This window comes from Conger conger, chromosome 9, assembly GCF_963514075.1.
Source record: "Conger conger chromosome 9, fConCon1.1, whole genome shotgun sequence".
In the NCBI taxonomy this organism is placed as follows: Eukaryota; Metazoa; Chordata; class Actinopteri; order Anguilliformes; family Congridae; genus Conger; species Conger conger.
This window is the reverse complement of record NC_083768.1, coordinates 39,919,491-39,942,177: the sequence shown is the minus strand read 5'-3', so window position 1 is coordinate 39,942,177 and position 22,687 is coordinate 39,919,491. Positions and strand designations below refer to the sequence as shown.

The 22,687-nt window shown below is 44.2% G+C and overlaps 2 protein-coding genes across 9 annotated transcripts; one reads left to right on the top strand and one right to left on the bottom strand.

The window, feature by feature from the left end:
• Positions 1 to 1,000: 1,000 nt before the first annotated feature.
• On the bottom strand, positions 1,001 to 5,960 carry LOC133137050 (proteasome subunit alpha type-7-like). Of its 5 annotated transcripts, none has more exons than XM_061255052.1 (8): positions 5,865 to 5,960; positions 4,136 to 4,177; positions 3,493 to 3,619; positions 2,941 to 3,065; positions 2,471 to 2,593; positions 2,161 to 2,280; positions 1,727 to 1,789; positions 1,001 to 1,445 (listed from the first exon to the last, which is right to left on the bottom strand). In XM_061255052.1, the coding sequence occupies exons 1-8, from the start codon at positions 5,865 to 5,867 to the stop codon at positions 1,350 to 1,352; spliced, it is 699 nt and encodes a 232-aa protein (XP_061111036.1). In that variant the 5' UTR covers positions 5,868 to 5,960; the 3' UTR covers positions 1,001 to 1,349. The 5 variants fall into 5 exon arrangements, with proteins under 5 accessions (XP_061111036.1, XP_061111035.1, XP_061111034.1 ...); XM_061255051.1 differs by lacking the exon at positions 5,865 to 5,960 and adding an exon at positions 5,168 to 5,230; XM_061255050.1 differs by lacking the exon at positions 5,865 to 5,960 and adding an exon at positions 4,828 to 4,890.
• LOC133137049 (protein SSXT-like) lies at positions 4,883 to 18,986 on the top strand. 4 transcript variants are annotated; one of them, XM_061255044.1, is made up of 11 exons: positions 4,908 to 5,237; positions 6,469 to 6,545; positions 6,867 to 6,951; positions 8,256 to 8,291; positions 9,935 to 10,073; positions 10,719 to 10,937; positions 11,692 to 11,859; positions 12,268 to 12,345; positions 12,498 to 12,653; positions 15,201 to 15,331; positions 16,983 to 18,986. In XM_061255044.1, the coding sequence occupies exons 1-11, from the start codon at positions 5,169 to 5,171 to the stop codon at positions 17,007 to 17,009; spliced, it is 1,185 nt and encodes a 394-aa protein (XP_061111028.1). In that variant the 5' UTR covers positions 4,908 to 5,168; the 3' UTR covers positions 17,010 to 18,986. The 4 variants fall into 4 exon arrangements, with proteins under 4 accessions (XP_061111030.1, XP_061111028.1, XP_061111031.1 ...); XM_061255047.1 differs by lacking the exon at positions 4,908 to 5,237 and adding an exon at positions 6,127 to 6,246; XM_061255045.1 differs by lacking the exon at positions 4,908 to 5,237 and adding an exon at positions 6,158 to 6,280.
• The last annotated feature ends 3,701 nt before the right edge of the window (positions 18,987 to 22,687 follow it).

Genomic DNA, 22,687 nt, shown 5'->3' with positions numbered 1-22,687 from the left:
CCGTTACCCAGGGTGAACTTTGCAAGTTTTAAAATGTCTTTCCAAATCATTAGATCCCATTCAAATCTGTGATAGAGCTGGAAAGTTTTCAAATTGTTGTAATAATTGATTTTCATACATGTGTATAAGCATTGATGAAGCTTATTAAAGGGACATGGGAATACATGAGTTTAGGATAATAAGGGAAACAGGCCTGTAACTCGAGATTGCAGGTTCATATCACTGACCTTGCATCCTTCAGTAAGGTACCAAACAGGAACTATCCAGTGTAGAAATACGTATGTATAAAAAAAGGTAAGCTACACCATTTGGCCCGGGAATTGTAGTCTGGAAACTGAATATAATTTCCTGCCTACATAATGAATAGAGGAAGAGTAGACTATGAGAGAATTATTATATGCCATTTTTTAACCAGCATGGTAGATAACATCATTGCCATGGATGGAGAAATGGATGACATCCCAACACCCCTTCCTGGGGCAGTGCTTTGCAGTCACCCTTATGCCTCATAACTTATAGCTCAACAGGCCCAGGGGCACTGCAGTGTGCTACAAAATGGCACTTTCTAAGAGTGAATGATTAGAGCCATTGCGGTTTTGAACACATCTGAAGCATGTATTAAAATTCAGAGCAGCATTGAAAGATAAGTTTCGGGGGGAATCAGCAACCCCGGAATTTGATTGGACAATTATGGGAAAAACATGCATCAGACTGGACAGCCATTGGATATTTGTAGTGTGTCATCTGATAGCAGTTTAGACCCCTGAGAAACAAAACAGTCACATAATGATATGCTGTTAGAAAATGTGTTACTTTAAATAGTATTTTAAGAATGTTTTAAATTAATTTAACCAAAACAAAATTAATTAATGAACCAAATAAATTATTTAAAGCACCCAGGGAAACTACAAGTGACAAATATATTCAAAGCAGGGAGCATCACTGTTGTGTATAACAGCGTACGTAAGATAAGGTGATCAAAAAAGAAACTGAGACTGTCGAGGGTTTCATCAGGTTCTTGTTTAGAAATTAGGCAAGTCTGACTGATACTTCAGTTGCCTGAATGCAAAATGACCATTGCTGAAAACACATAAGCATCAACTGTACAAACATTCTATAAACCAGTGGATTTATTATGGCATTCAACATAAAAACTGCATTCCTTTTAAAGCTCAACATTATTCAGTTCAAGTTGTACAGATGTTCCATGGAAAAGAAATATGCAGCATGACAAGATAATGGAGGTATTTCTTTGCATTTTATGAAGTGTAATGTAACAATACTAGTTCAGTAAACTATTGGAAACATGGGCTGAATTTATGCGCCATCCTTTTCCTCATTCCTTCACGTTACGTTGCTTTTTTCTGTTTCTTCTTCTCTGCCTCCTCCTCTTTTTCTTTCTCGATTTCTGCCACGAGTGTTTCGATTTCCTTCGACTCCAAGAGCTGAACATGGTAAGCACAATAATCGCAGATCATATTTCTGAACAGCAAACAAGGAATTTTGTTTCAGACCACTTAATGCAATAGCTAAGGACAAATTATGAAGGTAAAAACATGCATTAACAGTGCTTGCAGGATGGGCCGGCATGCTGTACTGGGACAATTTGCTCATGTGATTAATGGCACTTTTTCTAGCATTCTGCTAACTCTGTATACATGCAACATAAAGATTGATAAACAGCATTAAGAAAGGGAGATGCTAACAGAGAGAGAGAGCGCAGTACCTTCAGTGGCTGATTCCTTCTGATGACAGCCAGCTCAATGTTCTTCCCACCAGACTGCACAACCTAAAAACAGACAATGTGAACCTCAACATGGAACTGGTCAATGGGACAGGAAATTCATTTCAGCCATTGAGACAACCAAAGGCAACCAAAAACAAAACCAACCAAAAACAAATCTCAGGTTCTGGAGGGCTGCAATGACTTAGTGGTCTTCTCGCAATCAGAAGCCAATCTAGTCCTTGGAAGCAGGATGTGTGCTCGGTCTCAATTAGTGAATGATATTTTCTTCACTTATCATAAATTGAGCAAAGGTGCAGTCCTTGATGGGATCTCATCGTAAAATATCAGTGATGGCACATTCATCCTCATCCTAAAACGCATGTTGTCACTTACTAAAAGCCGAAGGTGCCACACATTAACAGGGGTGTCCTTACCTCCAGTAATGCTTTGATGGCGAGCTTGATGGCATCGTTGTCCCCGGTGATGGCTTCCTCTGTGTAATGCTTCTCCAGGAATTCCCTCACTGTCTTTGCACTGCGACCAATCGCGTTGGCCTGTTCACAGAGATGGAGGGGAGAGGGAAGGCTTTCATTTTTCAATCGTTTGATTTTTATGGTAACTGTAAGGCCAAGTCACAGCTCACAGATTTTCCTATGTGGATAATTATCCCAGTCCTAAATGTTACTAAATGTCTGGAGAAAAAGCTGTATCACTTTTTTTTCATTTTTTATTTTATTTACCCACCTTCCATGCATGGTATGTCCCGGAGGGATCGGTCTGGTAGAGCCTGGGAGTGCCATCATAGTCGAAGCCGACGATCAGAGCGGAGATGCCAAACGGTCTACGGCCATTGCTCTGGGTATAGCGCTATGGTGGAACACAACAGAGGACCTTCAGCCATCCCAACTTGTCCCAGAGCAAATATATTATCAACCAGAGCTGACAAAAACTTCAAACATTATCAGATAAATTAAAAAGTGTTACTATCAACCATAAATGGTAAATTGGGTATTACTGGGAATAGGAATGGGGACAAAAACAGTGTTCGTGATTTCTGTTGTTTTTTTTTTTGAAAAACAGTAGATTACAACAATGTAAAACTATGAATGAACACAATTATTTGTTGGTGATTGATATACAGCCCCTGGAAAACTGGTATCACTGCACAAGTTTGCCACTGTGCAAAACTCAAACTCCAGAATGCCTTTATTTACCTGTTTGAGGGTTGCGATGTAGCGTGTGATATACTCCACAGTGACCGGATCCTCCACAGTCAGCCTATGGCTCTGGCACTCCACCCTGGCCCTGTTGATCACGATACGAGCATCTGCCGTCAAACCTGTGGAACACAAGTGTACGCGGATTGAACTTTACACATTTGTCTCATTGAGAAGAGTAAAAGTCAGTTTTCATTCAGGACATGTTGTGAGGAGTCAAACAGGAGATTTCTGCTCTAGATCTTGAGGGTGCAGCGTTCACAAGCTCAGTTGTTTCCTTTATCCATAAAAAGTTAATGCAAAGCATGGCATTTAACAGTGTAATCTCACCCAAATATACATTTAAAGTATCGTATAGATGGCTTTTTTCAAAAAGAAAATATTCCACAATTGTACCTGAATTTGGTAATAAGGCAGGTGCAGTGCTGAAATGTCATTAGAAGATGAATAGAACGATGGTGTGGCGTTTCTCTGATGTGTGTTTAGCCTCTGTGTTTGTATCCTGGAATGATTTTCTGCCTCATAATCTGCCAGACACCACCACGTTACCTGCAAAGGCCATGCAAACATGCTCGTCAAGCGCGCAGATCTTGCGCACGGTCCTCTCCTCCTGCAGTTTGGCCACAGACTTCTTCTCAACACCGAGGACGACGATATCCTTTCCTCGAATGCCGACCTAAAAATAAATAAATAAATTGCAGGTTCAAGCAAAAGTGATGAGATGTATTCATAAAAGCAGACAAACATATTCAATGATCAAATGATGTTGTAGCTGCAATATTATATGGCAGATACATTTATTTTTGTCTCAATACTAAGAAAAAAAGCATAAGCCCTAGAGCTAACTTTATTGTGAAATGCTCTGATCCGGTGGTTATGGATGTAATTTCCTTATTGTAGTTTATTTTATCTATAATAGTATTAACGTACAAAACTGTTATAATTCAGTTTAATAATTTGTTACTGCTAAACATAAAATGTTCTGATCTTACAATGACATTGCCAACACACAGCACGCAGGCCAGGCAAGTAGTAGCTAACTAGACACTTATTTCCCTGATAGTTCATAGATCTCTTGCTAGTTAGCAAATTTGCGCCGGCGTACCGGCGTTATTATTGTGAGCACCTCTAGCTAAATAAATAGATAACCATTAGCATTATTTTGGAAATAGCTAATGCTAGTCAAACTCACAGCAGTTGAGCCTTTCTTCACGGCTTCTTGAGCATATTCCACCTGGAAGAGATGACCATCCGGGGAAAACACAGTGATAGCTCTGTCATATCTAGCTGCCATTGTAATATCAAGGCCGCCAGCAAAGTTCCGAATATAGTTACAGTGCAAGATCAGATGTAAACATTAAATATTATAGTGTTAACTTGGGTAACATTAGCTGGCTAGCTGGCTATATCAATCCTGCCTGCGCTTGAGTTCAGATATGGAACTGCGCGTGCGCGTGAACCTGGGCGATACCACTAATACCGGGGTCATCATGCTGCACAATTTATGTACAAAGTTTTTCTTAGCCAGTACAGTCATGTACTCCATTGTTTGAGGAAAATAACTAACCATGCAAATAGACTATATGTTAAAACAAAAAAAGCACGTCACTCTCCTAAATGAAAGCAAATGATTCGTATATGATCAGAAGGCTTTTTCAGCAATCTGTATCATACATTCCACCCGACTGAAGTGATGTTTCAACACTATATGATGCGTACTTGTACCTAGTTGTAGCGACGTAATACAATAAACAAAACCACATCTAGACTTCGGCGTGATACTGATCGAACTGTACAGTGTAGACCAGTAACAAGCAAAACAGACTATCTTGATTTTACGTGCTGTTTCAAACTTCCAAAGCACCCCGCCACTTAAGAACATACCACTTTTTCCTGTTGCTTAGCTGGCTGTTGGGTTTCGGAACAGATCATTAAGAGCGGGGAAGTGGGTTAATTTAAAAAGTATACACCTTTTACAAATTCCATTACTAGGCATGATGATCTATTAACTTGTGCTCAAAATAGACATTGAAGTGACACATGGTTGCAGAGTAATTTATATTTCTCCATTTCGTTTGTTTATTTTATTGGTATCTTAACCTCCCCTCGAATGGACTGTTGCATTGAAGAATCGCATCATCTGTTCCGTGCAGTGTGGTTTGAGCTCTCTTGAATTGCCTTTGGTTGATCTTTTTGTGACTAAAGAAATAAAAAATATAATTACAATGTCGGTGGCGTTTGCAGCACACAGACAGCGAGGAAAGGGTGACATAACACCGGCAGGAATACAGAAGGTAATTATCTTAGTTCAGTTGCCAAGCTTAATGAGTGTTAGCTGGCTCCTGCTAGCTCTCTAAGTCGTGCCCAAATAATTGGGAACAATTGCAGGCGCGAGGCACGATTAGTACATTGGCCACCTAGCTGAGTGAAATGTGAAAATCCAAATAGAAATTTAGGTATAGCTAATATGTTGGCAGCAAATTACTGTTTAGTGATGAAGGCCTCGCCGCTAATATGGCTTGATAGCTAGCGAGCCATCAAACCAGCTAAACGTTGAATTGCCTTTGTTAGCTTGCTCAGTTACCCTGCCAGATGCTTGCTCTGAATAGCTCGGTTTCCAATTGTTCATGACTTGTGATAGATGGAGCGGTACAATGTAAAAACAACTTTAAATGCAGGCATTTTAAGGCTACACATTTATATCAACAGCATTTTGTAACTAAGTGATTTTGAAATGCACTTTCAAAATGAATCCGTTGCTTTAGTCTGCGTTAAATAAAACACGCGTGGAGCTACATGTACCCAGGTGGTGCGAGCTCTTGGAAGTGGCCAAATGGTTATCGCTAGCTAAAACCTTCCACTCGATTTGAACTGACATTTCTTCTAAAGCAATCAAATGACAAACATTGAAACAACAGTACCATAAACCGGAGTTCCACAATGGTTTTGAAGCTTGGCTAGCTAGCTAAGTTAGCTAATTGAATATTCAGATCACGTATTGGCATGGTCAACGGTAATTTTGCTAGCTGTGGTTCCATTCATTGAGTCAGATCGCTACATAGCATGAGCTAGATATCTAATTGTAGGCACGTACGATTAATGAAGAACACAGCTCACACACGTTTAGCTTTCAGCTAATTAAATCTCAATCATGGCACTACTGTAGCAAAGATGGGAGGTAGTCACGGTGTTATTTTGCGAACTGTGTGTTGGGGCGAGTAGTTTCATTTGAAGTGGTTGATTTCGCGCGCACCATGGAGGACCCACCATGCCCAGCCAAGTACAACACGCCTGGAAAAACGGGTTTCTATACATATGCTTGTTATCCAGCCGGAAAGTAATTTAAAGCGCCTATTAAAACTATTTTGATTAATGTGTGTCAGTTATTTGGCATGTAAGCAACTGCCCTTAAGGGTCTAATTGGTTTCCCTCGTGTACACAATGAATGGCAGTAATCAAAACATGACCAATATGTGAAGTTTGCCTTCAGGTTTTTGTTTTTTAAAACGGTTTCTCTCCTGTTAGTTGTTAGATGAGAACAATCATCTCATTCAGTGCATCATGGACTTTCAAAGCAAAGGAAAAACTGCAGAATGCTCACAGTAAGTAGCTACTCTCAGACGCAGTTGTTACACAGATTTGTTTAAATTACCCCCCTTGTAGTAATGGGTGGAATATCATGTAACTTCTGGTGTCACCAGTTTCACAAAAAATGGCATCTAATTAGTTTTGCAAAGTGAAAAATGGAGGAAAGTCTTTAACAATGAGCCTGGTTGCCTAATCATAAAATATCTCACGCCATTCACACCTTTTTATTGGAGTGGTGCTTGAGGGCAGTGCATGCATTCTGGTTTGTCAAGTTTTGATTCAGCATGTAATGGGGAAAAAATTATTAGTTTAAAATTAGTTTTGTGCCTTTGCAGGTATCAGCAAATGCTCCACAGAAACTTGGTTTACCTGGCCACAATAGCAGACTCCAATCAGAACATGCAATCTCTGCTTCCTGCCGTGAGTATCTATGATCGGGAAACCGTGACCGGAAGCACTTGCTCTTTACTGCCTGTATAACACATTTCTACACCAGCATACTGAATTAAGGTCCTCCAAACAGTCTGTAGAGTTATGGTGCAGGGTTTTCTGTATATTATCTGTGTCTGACTTTTGGAGAGTCACAGATGCACCTGCATATGTGTACAAAGAACAATAAAAGTAATCTGGGTCCAGTTTAACCTGCTTAACTCTACAAAGCACTTTTGCGCACTCTTTAGTGATTCTTCAATATTTCATATGCTCTTAATTATTTGACCAATTTAGTCATTTACATGATTCACCATTATTGATAAGCTTTTGAATTGAAACTGAACATCGGTAATTTGTCACTGTGTAAACTGTATGTCTGTGGTTTAATGTATCTGTGAACCACCATTAGTGTATTTTAGCTAGATGAAACTGGGTTATTTGTGGAAACAAATTGTGAAATCCGGAAACCAATGCGGCCCCCCCCGAAATGCCCTAACTCGGCCCCCCGCCCCCAAATCACCACACATCACCTGTATATCCACATCAGTATCATTGCACGCAATATTAAAACAGTGATCCATATGAATCAAACAAAATGAGGGCTTGTTTGTTTGCATTGAAATTGGCCATTTTTCAATCACAAAGTGCAGAACCACCACAGATGGTGTCAGCCTTTGTGAGTGGGTGGAAAATTTGCCCAAAATGTTCTAAAATATATATATATTTTTAAATGGCATTAATAGGCGTTCACAGACAACAAGGATGGAAATCTCTAGTCTGTTCCAGTCCATGCCGTTGTTCCTTTTTGTCTGGACTTGCATGAAGTGCGCAGTCACACGGCACCTTTGGGTGCCTTCATTTTGCATCTTGCATAGCTGCATTTTGCATTCACAGCATTGCAGTGCTAGCCCTTCAGCCATGGCATGTAAAAGCTGTGTTGAATTACTGTGTCCTGTGTTCCATCAGACTTTATGAATGGGAGTATTTTAGGACAGTGGTCCTGATCCCTCTTCCTGCAGTTGATTACAGGGTAAACTCAGCTCACCCCATTTCTTGGATCTGTATTATTGGCTGATTTTTAAATGAAACCAAATGCTGTCAGGCCCTTCGGGGTCTCCCGGACCAGGGTTGAGGACAACTCTCCTAAGAGAAGGCAGACGACCAAGGTGTAAGGTCCTGTGCAGGGAGGTGCAATGTGTGTGATGTCAGCAGAATCCATCAATGCCGTGAGTGCCATTTCACCCTTTCACTGAGGGTCATTGTTCACCCAGATTTTCTGTACTTGATTTCAGAAGTCTGAATCCCCCACCACAGAGGTTAAGCATGAAGTGAGTATTTGCAGAAGTGACAAGAGATGATTTTCATGTGTGAAAGGACACAGGGTCCGCCATTGGCTGGGAAGGGGCTACAGGTGTGAGGCAAGGGTGGGCGGGAGGTGTTGAAGACACAGTGGGTTATAATAGCTGCAATTGTACAGTCCAATTCTGAAATGGTAGGAATGGGATATTGAGAATAGTTTGCTGTTTTAATGTCACATGTAGCCTTCCTTAAAAAGGGGCTATTTGAAATGTGTATTTGATTATTGAGGAGCTGATTGGTTGATTGGTGACTCCCTGTTGTGCAGAGAGCTAGAGAGCTAAGAAATCAGACAACAAAGGGAAATAAGTAAATATTTTGAGTCAGCGTGAAAGTTACATGACATTATCAAAACTTTGTCAATGGATTTTTACGTTTCCATGCCAAAGGCAGACTAGGCTCTTTTAGGCTTCAAAGCCTGACAAACTAAAATGAGAACCATCATGTTAATGCTGAGAGGTAGCCTGGTAATCTGTACCTCAAAGGACACATTAAAAATAAAGTCATTAAATTAATTTTGGTGATATCAGGAACACATTTTGATGAAAATGTGTGCTGTGAAACAACTCCAAATGTTGCTATTACATTTTGGCTCGGAAGCCTTGTTTATGAGCTTGCCACCAAGCTCTTATTTGCCTGAGCCCATCATTTTAGCTCCGCTGAATTTTTTTTTTTGTTCATTTTGTGAAACAAACTTGGACTGTAATCTGTCCAAGTAGAAACCATTCATGTCACATTCAACCCCCCCCCCAACCCCTCAAAAAAATAAACGTGCCTGTGTACTTCATGCATGTAAAGATACCGATTTTGGTTAAAACAAGTTATATTTTTGGATTCTCCAACTGGAACAGTTTTATCTCACTGCTATGTCAGCAATCATTAGGAACTAAGAAAAGCCACATTGTTATAAAAATCAGTAATTTAAGAAGTTATGGTCTCTGTTGTCTCAGACTTATGTAGAACAGCTGTATGTTTACTATTCATTCTGGGAGATTAATCCAGCAACATATTGTATGTGAGATTATTAGAAAAAGAAGTTTCTTGGGAACTGTGCTGGCTAGTGTGGGTCTAGGAATGCTTTGGTTATGGGTAGATCTATGCTTTTCTCAGGGGCCAGCCATCTACTGTGTTCTTGCTCTCAGGTTCTCGGGTCTCTAGAATCACGTTGTGTCTGTATCCTAATCTCAGTCATGAGCTAAAACTGATTTTAGAACAACAGTCCTTCTGCGAGATGCAGTATTTGATGTGTAAATATATGGGTCTAACTAACGTCTTGCTTGTAAGATCAGGCTGGCAGCCACAACCCTTTACATCATCCACAGTCCGCAGCTCCAAAACTATTTGTTGTTTTAACATCCCATCTCCATCTCTTATTCTCAGTATTTCTTCAGTCTCAGTCTATTTCTAACTCCATCTTTTTTTCTCCATTTCTCCATCTCCTCCATTCTTCTCTCCATCTTTCTGTAACTCAACTGTAATCTTTCCCATTATCTGCATTTCTCTGTTTCTGTCTTTCATTCACTCTGTTTCTCTGTGGAACAGCCAGCGTCAGTAATCTGCACCTAGTATTGCGCTCTGTCAGTTCATGGCCCCCCTGTTGTTGCTCCGTCCGTAGCCCCCCTCCCAGAACGTGCCCATGGGCCCGGGCGGGATGGGCCAGGGCGGCCCCCAGCAGCCCCCCCATGGCCACGGCGGGCCCCCGGAGGGGCCCCCAGCACCCCACATTCAGGGCCAGATGAACGGCCAGATGCCCGGTAAGTCCCCTTCCACCGCCTGTTTGGGTCGCCTAGCAACATTGTTCCAGCTATTGCAACATTACCCCTGCCCCCCACCACCCATTCCCATCCTGAAGTGAGTGGAGGGAAAATTGGGGGCATCCTAAAGCTGAACACTCCTTATTGGTCCTGGGTGGGGTGTGTCCTCAATGTTGTAAGTGTGTCAATTATTTCCCTGATACCACCACCAAAACGGCTGCGGTAGTGGAGTGGGCTGCCATCTCCGCTCCCAGACTGATGCTCAATATGGGTGATGTGTCACTGGAAATGGTGCTGCGTTATTGTTATCATGCACCTCAGAGCTCAGGGTTTAGGGTTAATGATGCAGTAAAACTGAGGTGATGTGGCATTATGGAGGTGCAGTTTGCTGAAACGTGCTGCAGAGTGACACTTGTGTCGGAACTGTTCGTAATTTACTTTGATGTTTTCTCCAGTCGTAACCAAGACTGAACATATAATTTTGGTACGGGTATGGTATAACCCGTTGGCTGACTGTACGTCTAGGTTGGTAGTAGATGCATCATAACTGTACGTATAGGTTGGCAGTGGCGTAAAGGCCATGTTATTTACCTGGAGGGATGATCCTATGCTGGTATTAAGGGGGCTTTTTTCTTCTCTTTGAAGGACCCAATCACTTGCCCATGCAAGGCCCCGGACCCAACCAGCCCCCCAACAGCTCGATGAGCGGCCCGCCCAGCTCCCACGGGGCCATGGGGGGGTACAACCACGCGGGGCCGCCGTCCCAGGGCATGCCCCCCGCCCAGGGCCAGATGAACATGCCCCAGGGCCAGCCAATGGGAAGCTACGGCCCGCGGCCGCCCATGAACATGCAGCCTAACCAAGGTACCAGCAGTACGAGCGCTTCTGTATTCACTCGTGTTGTAGCTGTACATCGTGTCCTTTCAAAGGGCAGTGATCTGATTCAGTTGTAACTGCATGCAATAATCAAACTGTATCGTTATGAATTTAAAGCAAAATATTTGTTTAAACGTCCATAATCTTAATGCAGTTTGGTCTCCAGCAGCACTAGGGGGCGGCCTGTAGCGTAGCGGTTAAGGTAAATGACTGGGACACGTAAGGTCGGTGGTTCTAATCCCGGTGTAGCCACAATAAGATCCGCACAGCCGTTGGGCCCTTGAGCAAGGCCCTTAACCCTGCATTGCTCCAGGGGAGGATTGTCTCCTGCTTAGTCTAATCAACTGTACATCGCTCTGGATAAGAGCGTCTGCCAAATGCCAATAATGTAATGTAATGTAATGTACCAACGTCTCCGACGTTTCCAACTCAACCTCGTTATCACTTGCGCTAGTGCTGTTAAACATGACATCAATAAGCCTTTGCATGCTCATCCTCATTTTGTTTGTGTGTATGTTGTATTAGAATTGTGTTAGCTGGAGCATGCATATTGATCGTTTCTTACTTTTTTGGGTCCACAAAATTTGTGATACTGCCAAATATCGAAAAATCTAAATCGTATCCTATTGTGGTGAAGCCTGTGCTTGCACTCCTAAGATCCACCATATGCAGATATCCTTTAGGTTTGTGTATAATCTCAAAAAACCTTGTAATTCCATAAACATAACTCCTGTGTTCCCAGGTCCCATGATGCACCAGCAGCCCCCCTCCCAGCAGTACAGCATGCCCCCGGGGGGTGCGCAGCACTACCCAGGCCAGCAGAACCCCATGGCCATTATGGGACAGGTCAGCCAGGGGAACCATGTGATGGGACAGAGGCCAATGCCTCCTTACAGACCCACACAGCCAGGTAAAAATAATTTCTGTCTGTTCATTTATCATTTTTACCAGCCAGACTCTACAGCTAAGCTGTACAGAGACCCCATTGCTCTGTAGACTCATTATATCTGCTTAATAATAAAGTTGGAAAGTTGAAATATTTTTTGTTAGACAATTAGAATATGGAAACTTGGGGCCTGATTTACTAAGACCTTTAGCACATTAAAAAACCAATAACATGATCAATGATTGGTCATGGAATTTGTTTTGCACCAATCATTGTTTGTGTTATTCATTTTGCCTGTTGTAAAAGGGTTTGCACGTGCTAAAGGTCTTTGTGAATCAGTCTCTACCTTTCTGTAAGCTCTGTGGTTTGTGACGTTCAGCTGTGACAGTGCTAGCCTCAACTGTGTGTCTGTTGACTGGGCCTCCTGTGCAGGGGGTCCCCAGCAGTACCCAGGCCAGGAGGAGTACTATGGGGAGCAGTACAGTCACGGAGGCCAGGGAGTCGCAGAAGGTAGGAGCACTCAGCATTTTTAAAGGCTAGTGTAGTGTAACGGTAAGGGATACAGGGCTGTATCTTAGGAGGTGCCGCACTGTCTAACTGGGCTCACATGCAGAAGATGGATGGAGGTTCACTGCTCACCTGCTCTTGTGCTCCCCCTGCAGGTAACTCCCAGTACAGCGGGCAGCAGGAGGCCTATCCCCAAGGCCCCCCGCAGCAGCAGGCCTACCCGCCCCAGCAGCCCCAGCCCCAGCCCCAGCCCCCACCCCAGCAGCAGTACCCGGGCCAGCAGGGGTACCCAGGCCAGCAGCAGGGATATGGTGGGTGTCCCGCCCTAAACAGTCTCCCAGCATCAAAGGGCACTGCCAGCACTTCTCTGGGGAACAAACTGTGTGAACAGGGTGCCACTCGGTTCCGTTTCACTTCCAGTCAACTCGGGAAGTTAATTGAAATTCACTTAATTGAGTGCAAAAATCCTTGTGGAATATTATGTACATTTTTCAGTTCATTGATTTGATTTTCGATTTATTGGCCAAATTGACATTCGCGCGACCCCAGCTCTTCCAGCTAAGATGTTTGGATGGATGCCCTTGGCATCTTCTGGCAGTGAGCATTTCCCCTGTTTTCATTTCACCCCTGTTCCCCCTCATTGGCTCTCAATCCACTTTGGGCTTTTTATTATTTTTTATTATTATTTTTTACTAGAAAATACCCATTGTGCAGTGTTAAAGGTATTCTATGATAAGTAAGATTGAAATCATTGAAAAAGGCTCACTGACATGGTGATTCACCCTCTGCCTGTGTTTATAGTCCTTCGGGTTTCAAAGTGTACACTTGTCGGGCCGTCACTCTGTATCAAGTTCATAGGCTGAAAATTGGTTTGCAGTTTGTTCATGTTGCTGCCCAAATTGCAGTCCAGACAAGCAATCACTATATACTATTGCTTATTATCCAAGCAAAGACTACATATCTAGTTATAAAACACTGGCAGTTTGTTATCGGTAGCAACAAGCAAATTCGCTATAATTAGCTTGACAAATTTACAAAGATCCACTTACGATAAAATATAGGCAATACGAACATAGTAGCGTTGTGCTTCCGGTGGATATTTGTAAATTCTGGGAGCTGGCTAGTAATAGCTAATTTTCTTGTTACTGTTAGTGAACTGGTATTGTTTTCTAACCAGATAAGCAATAGTATACAGAGTCTCAGTGATTGCGTGTCTCGTGTGCAATTTGGGCAGCTACACGTTCCTTTTATCTGTTTACGTGTTCAATCATCCGTGTTTAGCTGAACCTTTATTTCTCTCAAACTGTAAGTTACAGTTGCATCATTAGTAGTAGACTATCATATCTTAGTTATATAACCAACTAGTTACGTAGCCAAATAACTTGCTTGCTCACAATATAGTTGGTTAGCTAAAGTGAAAACTATAGTGTTCAGCAATATAAATATAGCAAGTCACCTGTTCGGGGGACATTTTCTTACTAGAACACTACGAAAAGACGGCAGGCTCTATCGCGTTTGTCGCTGTCAGCTTTCCAAAACAGTGCACGAGAACACTGAACTGTATAATAACGATTTATATTGCATGTTATATTCAAAGACTGTGGAAAGCATAAACAGTGTTGTGGTTTGAGGTTGTTTGTTGTTGCAATTCCACTCTTGGCTGCTAGGAGTCCGAAATTACCTATTGTACCTTTAAGTGACGATTATTTTTGAAAATTATCCTATACAAATAAAGATATTTTTTTTAAAAATTATAAAAATCTGCCATATTTAAAAACCTTCTCATCTCAGATGTTCCTAGTGTATTTTCTCTAACTTTTAAAGTTGCTTGGCGCTAACTTCTTCCCCTTTCTTTTTGCACTTCCACTAGCTGCGGTATGGATGATGAACCAGTCATACATTTATCTGTGAATAGACACTTGTATCTGTGAACTTATAAAGTGGGGACATGGACACTTTGCAGATATCCATGTCACTCATCACAGTCTGTGGGGGCTTCATCATGAAAGCACATCCAATGTGTTTAATAAAATGTGCCACCAAGTTCATTTGCAGCCTATTCATAGTTTTGACACATCGTCTGAGAGGCACAGAATTGTGCCTGGAGCCTGTGCTATTAATACTGCTCAGACACGGGTGACCAGTAAACGCAATTACAGCTGGGCTGATAACGGAGCAATGTAACCCCCTCTTACGTTTACTGTACGGCTACGCTCGCAGTTTCACTGCCGTCGGCATCGGCTTTCATTTTCAGCCATGAATATATAAGGATGTTTTTAAATTCACCTTTTAAAAGAGTGTCAATGGAATGAGTCAATTAAATATTCTGTTTAAACTTTTTCCACTGTCACACCTGGTTAGAATTCTCTTAGTAGCTTGAATATTTATATTGTAATAAATTTATTTTAAATGTAAATTTGAAATTACAAATCTCCTGCAATGATTTTCTCCCTTAAGTGTAAAATCAGATATGTGATTAGAATGTCACTGAAGTTGACTCAACTTTTTCTCACGGCCGGGCACCTGTACAATTTTGTTATGTCGTGCACACTGTCATACTTTGTGGCTCATTGTTGATTAGACAGCCTGATGGGACAATGAAAATTCAGCGTCATCGATTCAAAAATGTAATCGGGGTTTGCCATATTGTTATCATAGAGACCACAGAACCATCATCACAGACCTTCGGTGAAGTATAAGTGCAAAACGCGACATTTACTGTGATGTTACTTTCATTTGTCACGCAACACGTCGAAGGTTGTGCGAGAAGGTATAAATCAGTCTTTAGAAACTAAACATTCCAAACTCTTCAAATACTCTTCAAAGGCTTAAACCTGTCTGTCTTCCATCTCCCCCAGGGCCTTCTCAAGCACCCCCAGCACAGTACCAGAACTACCCCCAGGGCCAGGGGCAGCAGTATGGAGCCTACCGCCCCCCCCAGCCCGGCCCGCCCCAGGCCCAGCCGCAGCGCGCCTACGGCTACGATCAGGTGAGGGCGGGGCGGGAGGGCGTGCAGGAGAGCAGGCAGGGGCAGGAGGGCGGGCAGGGGCAGGAGGGCGTGCTGGAGAGCAGGCAGGGGCAGGAGGGCGTGCGGGGGCGGGAGGGCGTGCGGGGGCAGGAGGGCGTGCGGGGGCAGGAGGGCGTGCGGGGGAGGGAGGGCGTGCAGGAGGGCGTGCGGGGGCAGGAGGGCGTTCAGGAGGGTGTGCAGGGGAGGGAGGGCGTGCAGGAGAGGGTGCAGGGGAGGGAGGGCGTTCAGGGGCGGGAGGGCGTTCAGGATGGTGTGCAGGGGCAGGAGGGCGTGCAGGAGAGCGGGCAGGGGCAGGAGAGCGTGCGGGGGAGGGAGGGCGTGCGGGGGAGGGAGGGCGTGCGGGGGAGGCAGGGCGTGCAGGAGGGCGTGCGGGGGAGGGAGGGCGTGCAGGAGAGGGAGGGTGTGCAGGAGGGCATGCGGGGGAGGGAGGGCGTGCGGGGGAGGGAGGGCGTTCAGGACGGTGTGCGGGGGAGGGAGGGCGTGCAGGAGAGCGTGCGGGGGAGGGAGGGCGTTCAGGAGGGCGTGCGGGGGAGGGAGGGCGTTCAGGAGGGCGTTCAGGAGGGCGTGCGGGGGAGGGAGGGCGTTCAGGAGGGCGTGCGGGGGAGGGAGGGCGTTCAGGAGGGCGTGCAGGAGGGCGTGCTGGGGCAGGAGGCGTGCGGGGGAGGGAGGGCGTGCAGGAGGGTGTGCAGGGGCGGGAGGGCGTGCAGGGGCGGGCGTGTTCGGGACTGCCCATCCTCGGTGGCGTGGGAAGGCTTTCAGAGCGCACACAGCCCCAGGGCTGAGAGGTCTCCTCACGTTCGCGGCTTTGCTCAGGGCGTTAGCGCTGTGCGTGCCAGAGACTCAGGAGCGCAGCTCCTGTTTGGAGTTGTTTTTTTCCTGAAGACTTGAGAGAGGTCAAGACGGGCAATGAAGGGACAGAGAGCGAGGTGGCAGGAGGGAGGCAGGGTGAGATAGAGATAGAGATATAGAGATAGACAGAAGGATAGGGGGAAACAGAGGGGAGACGGAGAGTTTTGGCAGTCACATTGACCACACGTGGATACCGTCTGTCCACACACGCCAACAATGCATTATATGCCTGGTCGCTCACATGCAATGTCATACTGCCCTCTGCTGGTGTGTCTCTGTACTGGATCATATTGAATATAACCAACACAAAGTTAAGTTGAAATTGTTTGCTTCATGGTCCATAGTACAAGTGGGGAAAAATGTATGATTGAACTGATTTATATGTGCATCAATAAACATATCATTAAATTAAAGATTGTACACACATTTTTCTCCACCACTTAATTCATTTATTACATTTTTTATTTATTTCATTTTTAATATTAGTATTTGCTGTTTCCCTTAACAAGACTTTACCTGTATATTAAGTAAGAATATCATAACTGGCGGTTGATTGAAAGGTTGAAAGGAAACCACAAAAAGCATCTGCCAAATGACCAAAAATGTAATGTAAATGTAAAACCTGCTTGTTTGAGACCCCTGTAGTAGATAATTTTGAGCCTTGATGATTTTCTTACACATGAGGAGAAAGATGTGAAAGACTTGTCCAGTGTGTCCACAGTCTGTAAAGTGACATTAATGCATGCATTTGTGCTGCCCGTAGGCTCAGTATGGGAACTACCAGCAGTGAGACTCCTGAGGACTGGAACTCTCACTAATTCAACCCTTCTCTCCTGGATCTGCAATTCGGCTGCTACCATTTGGGCCTTTTTTGGACTACAAATGTAAGACTGTATTTGGTTTGGTTATTTAGCATTGTGGTCCCCCCTCCACCCCTTCATATGTAGTCATATTTGCTGACATCACGCCAGCGTTTTCGGGGTCCGCCGCACGGCTGGCGGGAATCCTGCCGCAAAATGTTTGCCCTCCTGTCCGACCCGTCTCGCTCACTTCGAACGCGACTCAACCGAGGTGAGATTTCAGCAGAGAGTTTCCTCTGAGAAGAAGGTGCAGTTTGTGCAGGTGGACGCCGGCGGGAACAGCACTTGCATTTTCGGGGTGAGCGGATCTTAAAGCAGCGATGCCTTAACACAGGAAGCGGCAGGTATTGGGAAGAATCATACTTCCTTTCGTTGCCGTCGTCCTTCCATTTCAGATTGTGAAACCAGCAGAATTTTTTATTTTGAGTTTGAAGTGAGTCTCACCGATGCTACATCCCATCGAATGCAATTTTTTTCCATTTTTTATATGAAGCAATAATCAAGAGCGGAGTATCGTTTTGTCTGTGCAACATTCTTAAAGATATTTTGTATCACGGTTAAAAAAACAGCAATGTACAAATGTATTTTATGCTTTTAGATGGAACTGAATTTGTATAGTGATTTGTAAACCAGTAACAGTTGTTTTAGTTTCACGCAAAGTAAAACTTATCTTTTTTTTTTTTTTTTTGTTTACAGTCTTTTTGTTTACAACTTTATCTTTGTCTCGATGGAACTGCAACTAGACCAGGTCATATGACCTCAGCTGCCACTGGGGAGTGGCCTGTGATGAAGGTTTATCCATGTACAGAGCATAAATACATGCTCCACAAACGGTAGCCTGGTCTTTTGAACAGCGCCAATTAAAAAGCTCTGAAGAAAACCAGTCCAGGGAATGTGTGTTTTTTATTTTTTTATTAGTTTTTTTTTATTGTTTGTTTTTTTGGCCAAGCCAAAACATGTCATTATTCAGCATTGGAGCTATTGGCCTTGTCCAAATCGATGCACTTGCCTCCGAATAAGTACGCTAATATAAGAGTATACAATAGTAGGCAAGTGCGCTGATTAGGACTCAAATACTCATGCTCTAATGTCCTTTGCCTGGATTTTGTTTCCTTGCTTTTTTTTCTTTTCTTTTTTTTGTCTTTTCAAAAACTTGGGGCAGGGACTGTCATTTTCGACAACGATCATAGCTGTCCGTTGAATGGACCGCCCGATTGACTCATTTTAGGACTTTCCTTTCCCAAGCCAGGCACTAGAACTGTGAATCTCCCCACACCCCACCATACCACCCCAACCACACACACACCCTTTTTTACTGCAGCTTCTTTCCACTTCACCACAGCTGGACAATATACGCATTTTCAACACTTTAATCCTTCAGACACCAGTAACATTCCTGCAGATTACTTTTTTCCATTTTAACAGATACATACATTTTCACAAATATTCCGAAAAAAATGAAAATGTTTCTTTGTAAATTATCAGCTACGTGTAGGGATTTCCCAGTATCTGAAGAATAAAGTACTTAAAATGCATCCAGTCTAGTGCCAAATGGTGAGAAACCATACTGATGGTTTTGGAGTGTGACAGACATATTCTGTGCATCTTAAATTAAACGGCTTCAAAGATCATCAGCTCCTGTGGGTGGGTGCCAGCAGCACCAGTTTTCCCCCTATTATTATTATTATTATTATTATTATTATTATTTCTTTTTGTACTTTTGTCGCAATGTAAACGTGTCACTGGATATGAACAAGACGTGAAATAAATTATTGTGATTTTTTTTTTTTTTTCTATTTTGTTCTGCTGTTTTTTTTGTGTTGCGTGTAATTGCGTGTTGCGTGTATTCCCTGGGAATAGTAGCTATGCCCTCGTATACTATAATAAAGAGATAATCTACAGTTTTACCAGCATTTTGTAAATTGCATCAAGTGGATTTGAAGTCTAAATGTAGTTGATGTGTATAGCGAGGTGTCAGCAGTTGTCAGAATTCAAATTTTGTAAATGGCAAAGAATTTGCCTTTCATTGTGAAAGTACACAAATACAAACCGGCAGCCTCAAACTAGTCTTCAGTGTGGTAAATAACTAGCTTTTAGCTTAGTAAAGGTATGCCTATGGCCAAAAATCTAAAGTGACTACCAGCCCAATTTGTCTCTAAAGAGCAAAACAGAAGTACTGGCATTGTGTACTGGTGAGAACTGGTCCACTTCATACACTGCCTATACTAGTGTTTTGCTATGGCTGGTGCAAAATAAATACATAAATGCCTTTTTTTTTTATCAACGGTTAATTGATTTGTACAGTCACAGGGGAATGTTACCACAGTTACTTCGCTAACCAATTACTGGCACAGCCCTAAGGAGTGGCTGGACAGGCCAAGAAAGGTGTGCCTTTTTTAACTTAAATATTCTCACCCAATCAGAGATCTGTAGGCAAGTTGTACTTTCGCTCTCAGTACAATATGGCTTTTTGAAGCGGACACACTGCTGGGTGGTTCATCCAGAAAAGGCGCTGTTCAAGTCTGGCACGGGTATCGGAGCCACAGTGACAGTGTCAAAACATTACACTGGGTCTCTGTGAGAAATGAAATTGAAATAAATAAAAACGAATCCAGTCTTTCGGGTGCTCAAACTCTGTATCCTCCATCACAAGGCCTGTGAACTAAACGGGCCTACAGTGGTTTCACATCCTGTTTTTCAGGAGCGAATGCACGTGGCTCTGTTCCCTCAAATTTACAACGATGTACAAAGACACACGTAGTGAAAACGTGTTTCCTCCTATGCTTCTCTGGGGCTTTGCCGCTGCCATAAGTTGGTGAGGCCTGTCCCATGTAAAATTGCATACTTATTAAAAACCCTGTGTTTGAGCGCATGGAAGTACCAGTAAGCATTAGCATGTGCATGTGTACAGCGGGTATTACAGAGGGAAGTCCTTTCAGGCAAAGGTGCCGGTGGACCATAATCTTCATGGAGTGCGGGGTCGGCCATTTTTGATAGCGGCTGTGTTTAATTGGTGCTCTCCATGCCTAGCAGCGCCCTTCCAGAGCGGGGGAGCAGGGGGTTCTCGGATGGCACCCCTTGGGCCCCTCCTGCAGATGGGTCACGAGCTGATTGGGGATCAGTTGGAGCTGCGCCGTGGGACCTACCTGATCCCGTGTCACGCTTGTGGGCCCAAATCCCTGTGAGGCTCTGTATCTCCTCAGGCACCAGACCAGAACTGTCCCTGACAGCGCGCCCTGCATACTTTAGCACACAAAGCCGTATGCAGGCGACTCAAATCCACGCTGCAGCTGGTTCCATTGGCTGCCAATTTCGGGCTCTATATGTGTGTTTACGTATGCATGTACATTAGGGCAGTGCCGATTAACATATTAATTGGTTTGAGTAATTAAATAACCCTTCATCACCAACTGATTGTGTTTAATTCAAATCTGTCTTTTTAATCTGAAAGTTTTGCATTAAAAATGCATCAATCAGTCGCTGTTATGCAGGGAAATATAAAGCAAAGTGCAATCGTCAACATCTGGGCCGTAAAATCTACAAGCGTTTACATCAGTATTTCAGTTAATTGGTTAGATACAGATGGTAATGTGACCACAAAAACAAATTGCTCTGTGCATTGTAAACAGAGATTGTCATATAAGCGAAGCATTCTTTCATAATTCCCCTTGTAGCCAAACAAAAACGGCAATGGGCAAACTCCCATCAGCCGTCTGATTCAGTTGGCCTGGAAGTGCATAATGTTAAGCAAAGACTCTACGTTTCAGGTCAACAGCACTGAGTACAGTCACCAACTCAATTGCAGTCTGGATTACATCATATGGTCAACCCATTATCATCTTGGAGAACAGGGCTAGAAGCCATTCTACAGCTAGAATGGGATTCAAAGGAATGGATAGTTTTAATTCCAATATTTAAAAGACTTTCTGGTACTGATTGGCCCTGGTCCTTATCTTTGTTGTACTGGTAGCAATTGAAATTGTACTTCCCTCTAGGGTCTTTCAAAGCACTTATCCCTGGTTATGGGTATGCACTTTGTTGTACGTCGCTCTGGATAAGAGCATCTGCCAAATGCCATTAATGTAATAATTGAAAAAAAGGTATATTTTTGGTTGTTTGACACACAGACTATTTCTGAGTTCCAGAGGTTGGAGGATTCACTGGGTCATTTGTGGTTTGGTGTGAGGTGCAGGGTAAATTCTCTGGTTTGGTTTGAGGTGCAGGGTCAGTTCTCTGGTTAGGTGTGAGGTGCAGGGTCAGTTCTCTGGTTTGGTGTAAGGTGCAGGTTCAGTTTGTTGCGGTTTGGTGTGAGGTACAGGGTAAGTTCTCTGGTTTGGTGTGAGGTGCAGGGTCAGTTTGTAGTTTGGTGTGAGGTACAGGGTAAGTTGTCTGGTTTGGTGTGAGGTGCAGGGTCAGTTTGTAGTTTGGTGTGAGGTACAGGGTAAGTTCTCTGGTTTGGGTGAGGTGCAGGGACTGCCTGTGAATTCTGTCACAGTTGGAGCTCCCGCACCCCCCCATACCCCCCCCAGCCCATGCCCCGCCCGCCCAGACGTGCTCCACGACACAGCTGTCTTCCCTCCATTCCAGAGCGCGTTTACACCCAGCCGCCCCCCCCCCCAGCCCCCCTCAGAGCACGGGGCCACTTGTCACTTAAGGGAGCGCGGTGCAGATGGCGTGGCAGATGTGCGGGCGCGCCGTGTGACTGGGATGTGTTGGCGGCTGTGAGCGGTGGCGGGGGGGGGCGGGTCGCCCCGCTAGTTTGCGCGCGCCTCTCTCTCTCTGCATCTCCCTCCGCCCCAGCCCTGCTGCTTCACAGCTGCCCTCTCCCACCCTGCCCAGCTGCTGAGGGGCCCCCTGAGCGCGGCCCCTACCTGCCGCACCAGCCCCGGCCCCAGCTGCACAGACTCCGGCAGGCCTCCCTCTGCGGGGTCGGGGGGGGGGGGGTGGGTTCCGGGAGTCTATCGCTCTTCACCTCCTGCCTCTCTTCCGGGCTCCTCTGAGGAGCGCCTCTGACTGATCCCCTCGCAGTGAAAAGAGTCCACCGTGTTACGCGAGGCGCAGAAAAAGGACAGGAATATCAAACATGGTTTTGGAGGCTCGTGATCGTGGACCTTTACGTCTCAGCTGACATGTCGGCGTGTGGGTGCAGGACGAGCCCTCCCCCTGATCGAGAGGAAGCTCCATCAGCACGGCACGGTGCCCCAAAACACAAGCGCTTAAACTATTCTGCTGAAAAGCCTGCCCTTTTAACCAGTGAGATGCATTCTGGTCAGCACTGCAATCGAGTAAGCACCAGCTTCTGACCGTATTCAGGCTGTCCGTTCTTCTGAAAGCTCCTCTTTCTGTTCTTTCAACACAATTAACACAATTATTGTGAATAATTAGTGTTGGTATGATTTCCTAGAAAAGAAAAACTACTCGTTAAAAAAAGCAGTAGGTAAGCCTCTTTTCCTGATAGCTTTGGGGTGGCTGAAAGCAATAACCATACAACCATCTACTTCATTTTGTGATAGGCCTATAATTATGCGTGTGCACGTGCATGTCAATGCGCGTTATTTATATACATGATGTACCTTCTGCTCTCTGTAAACACGGATACTGTCTAAAA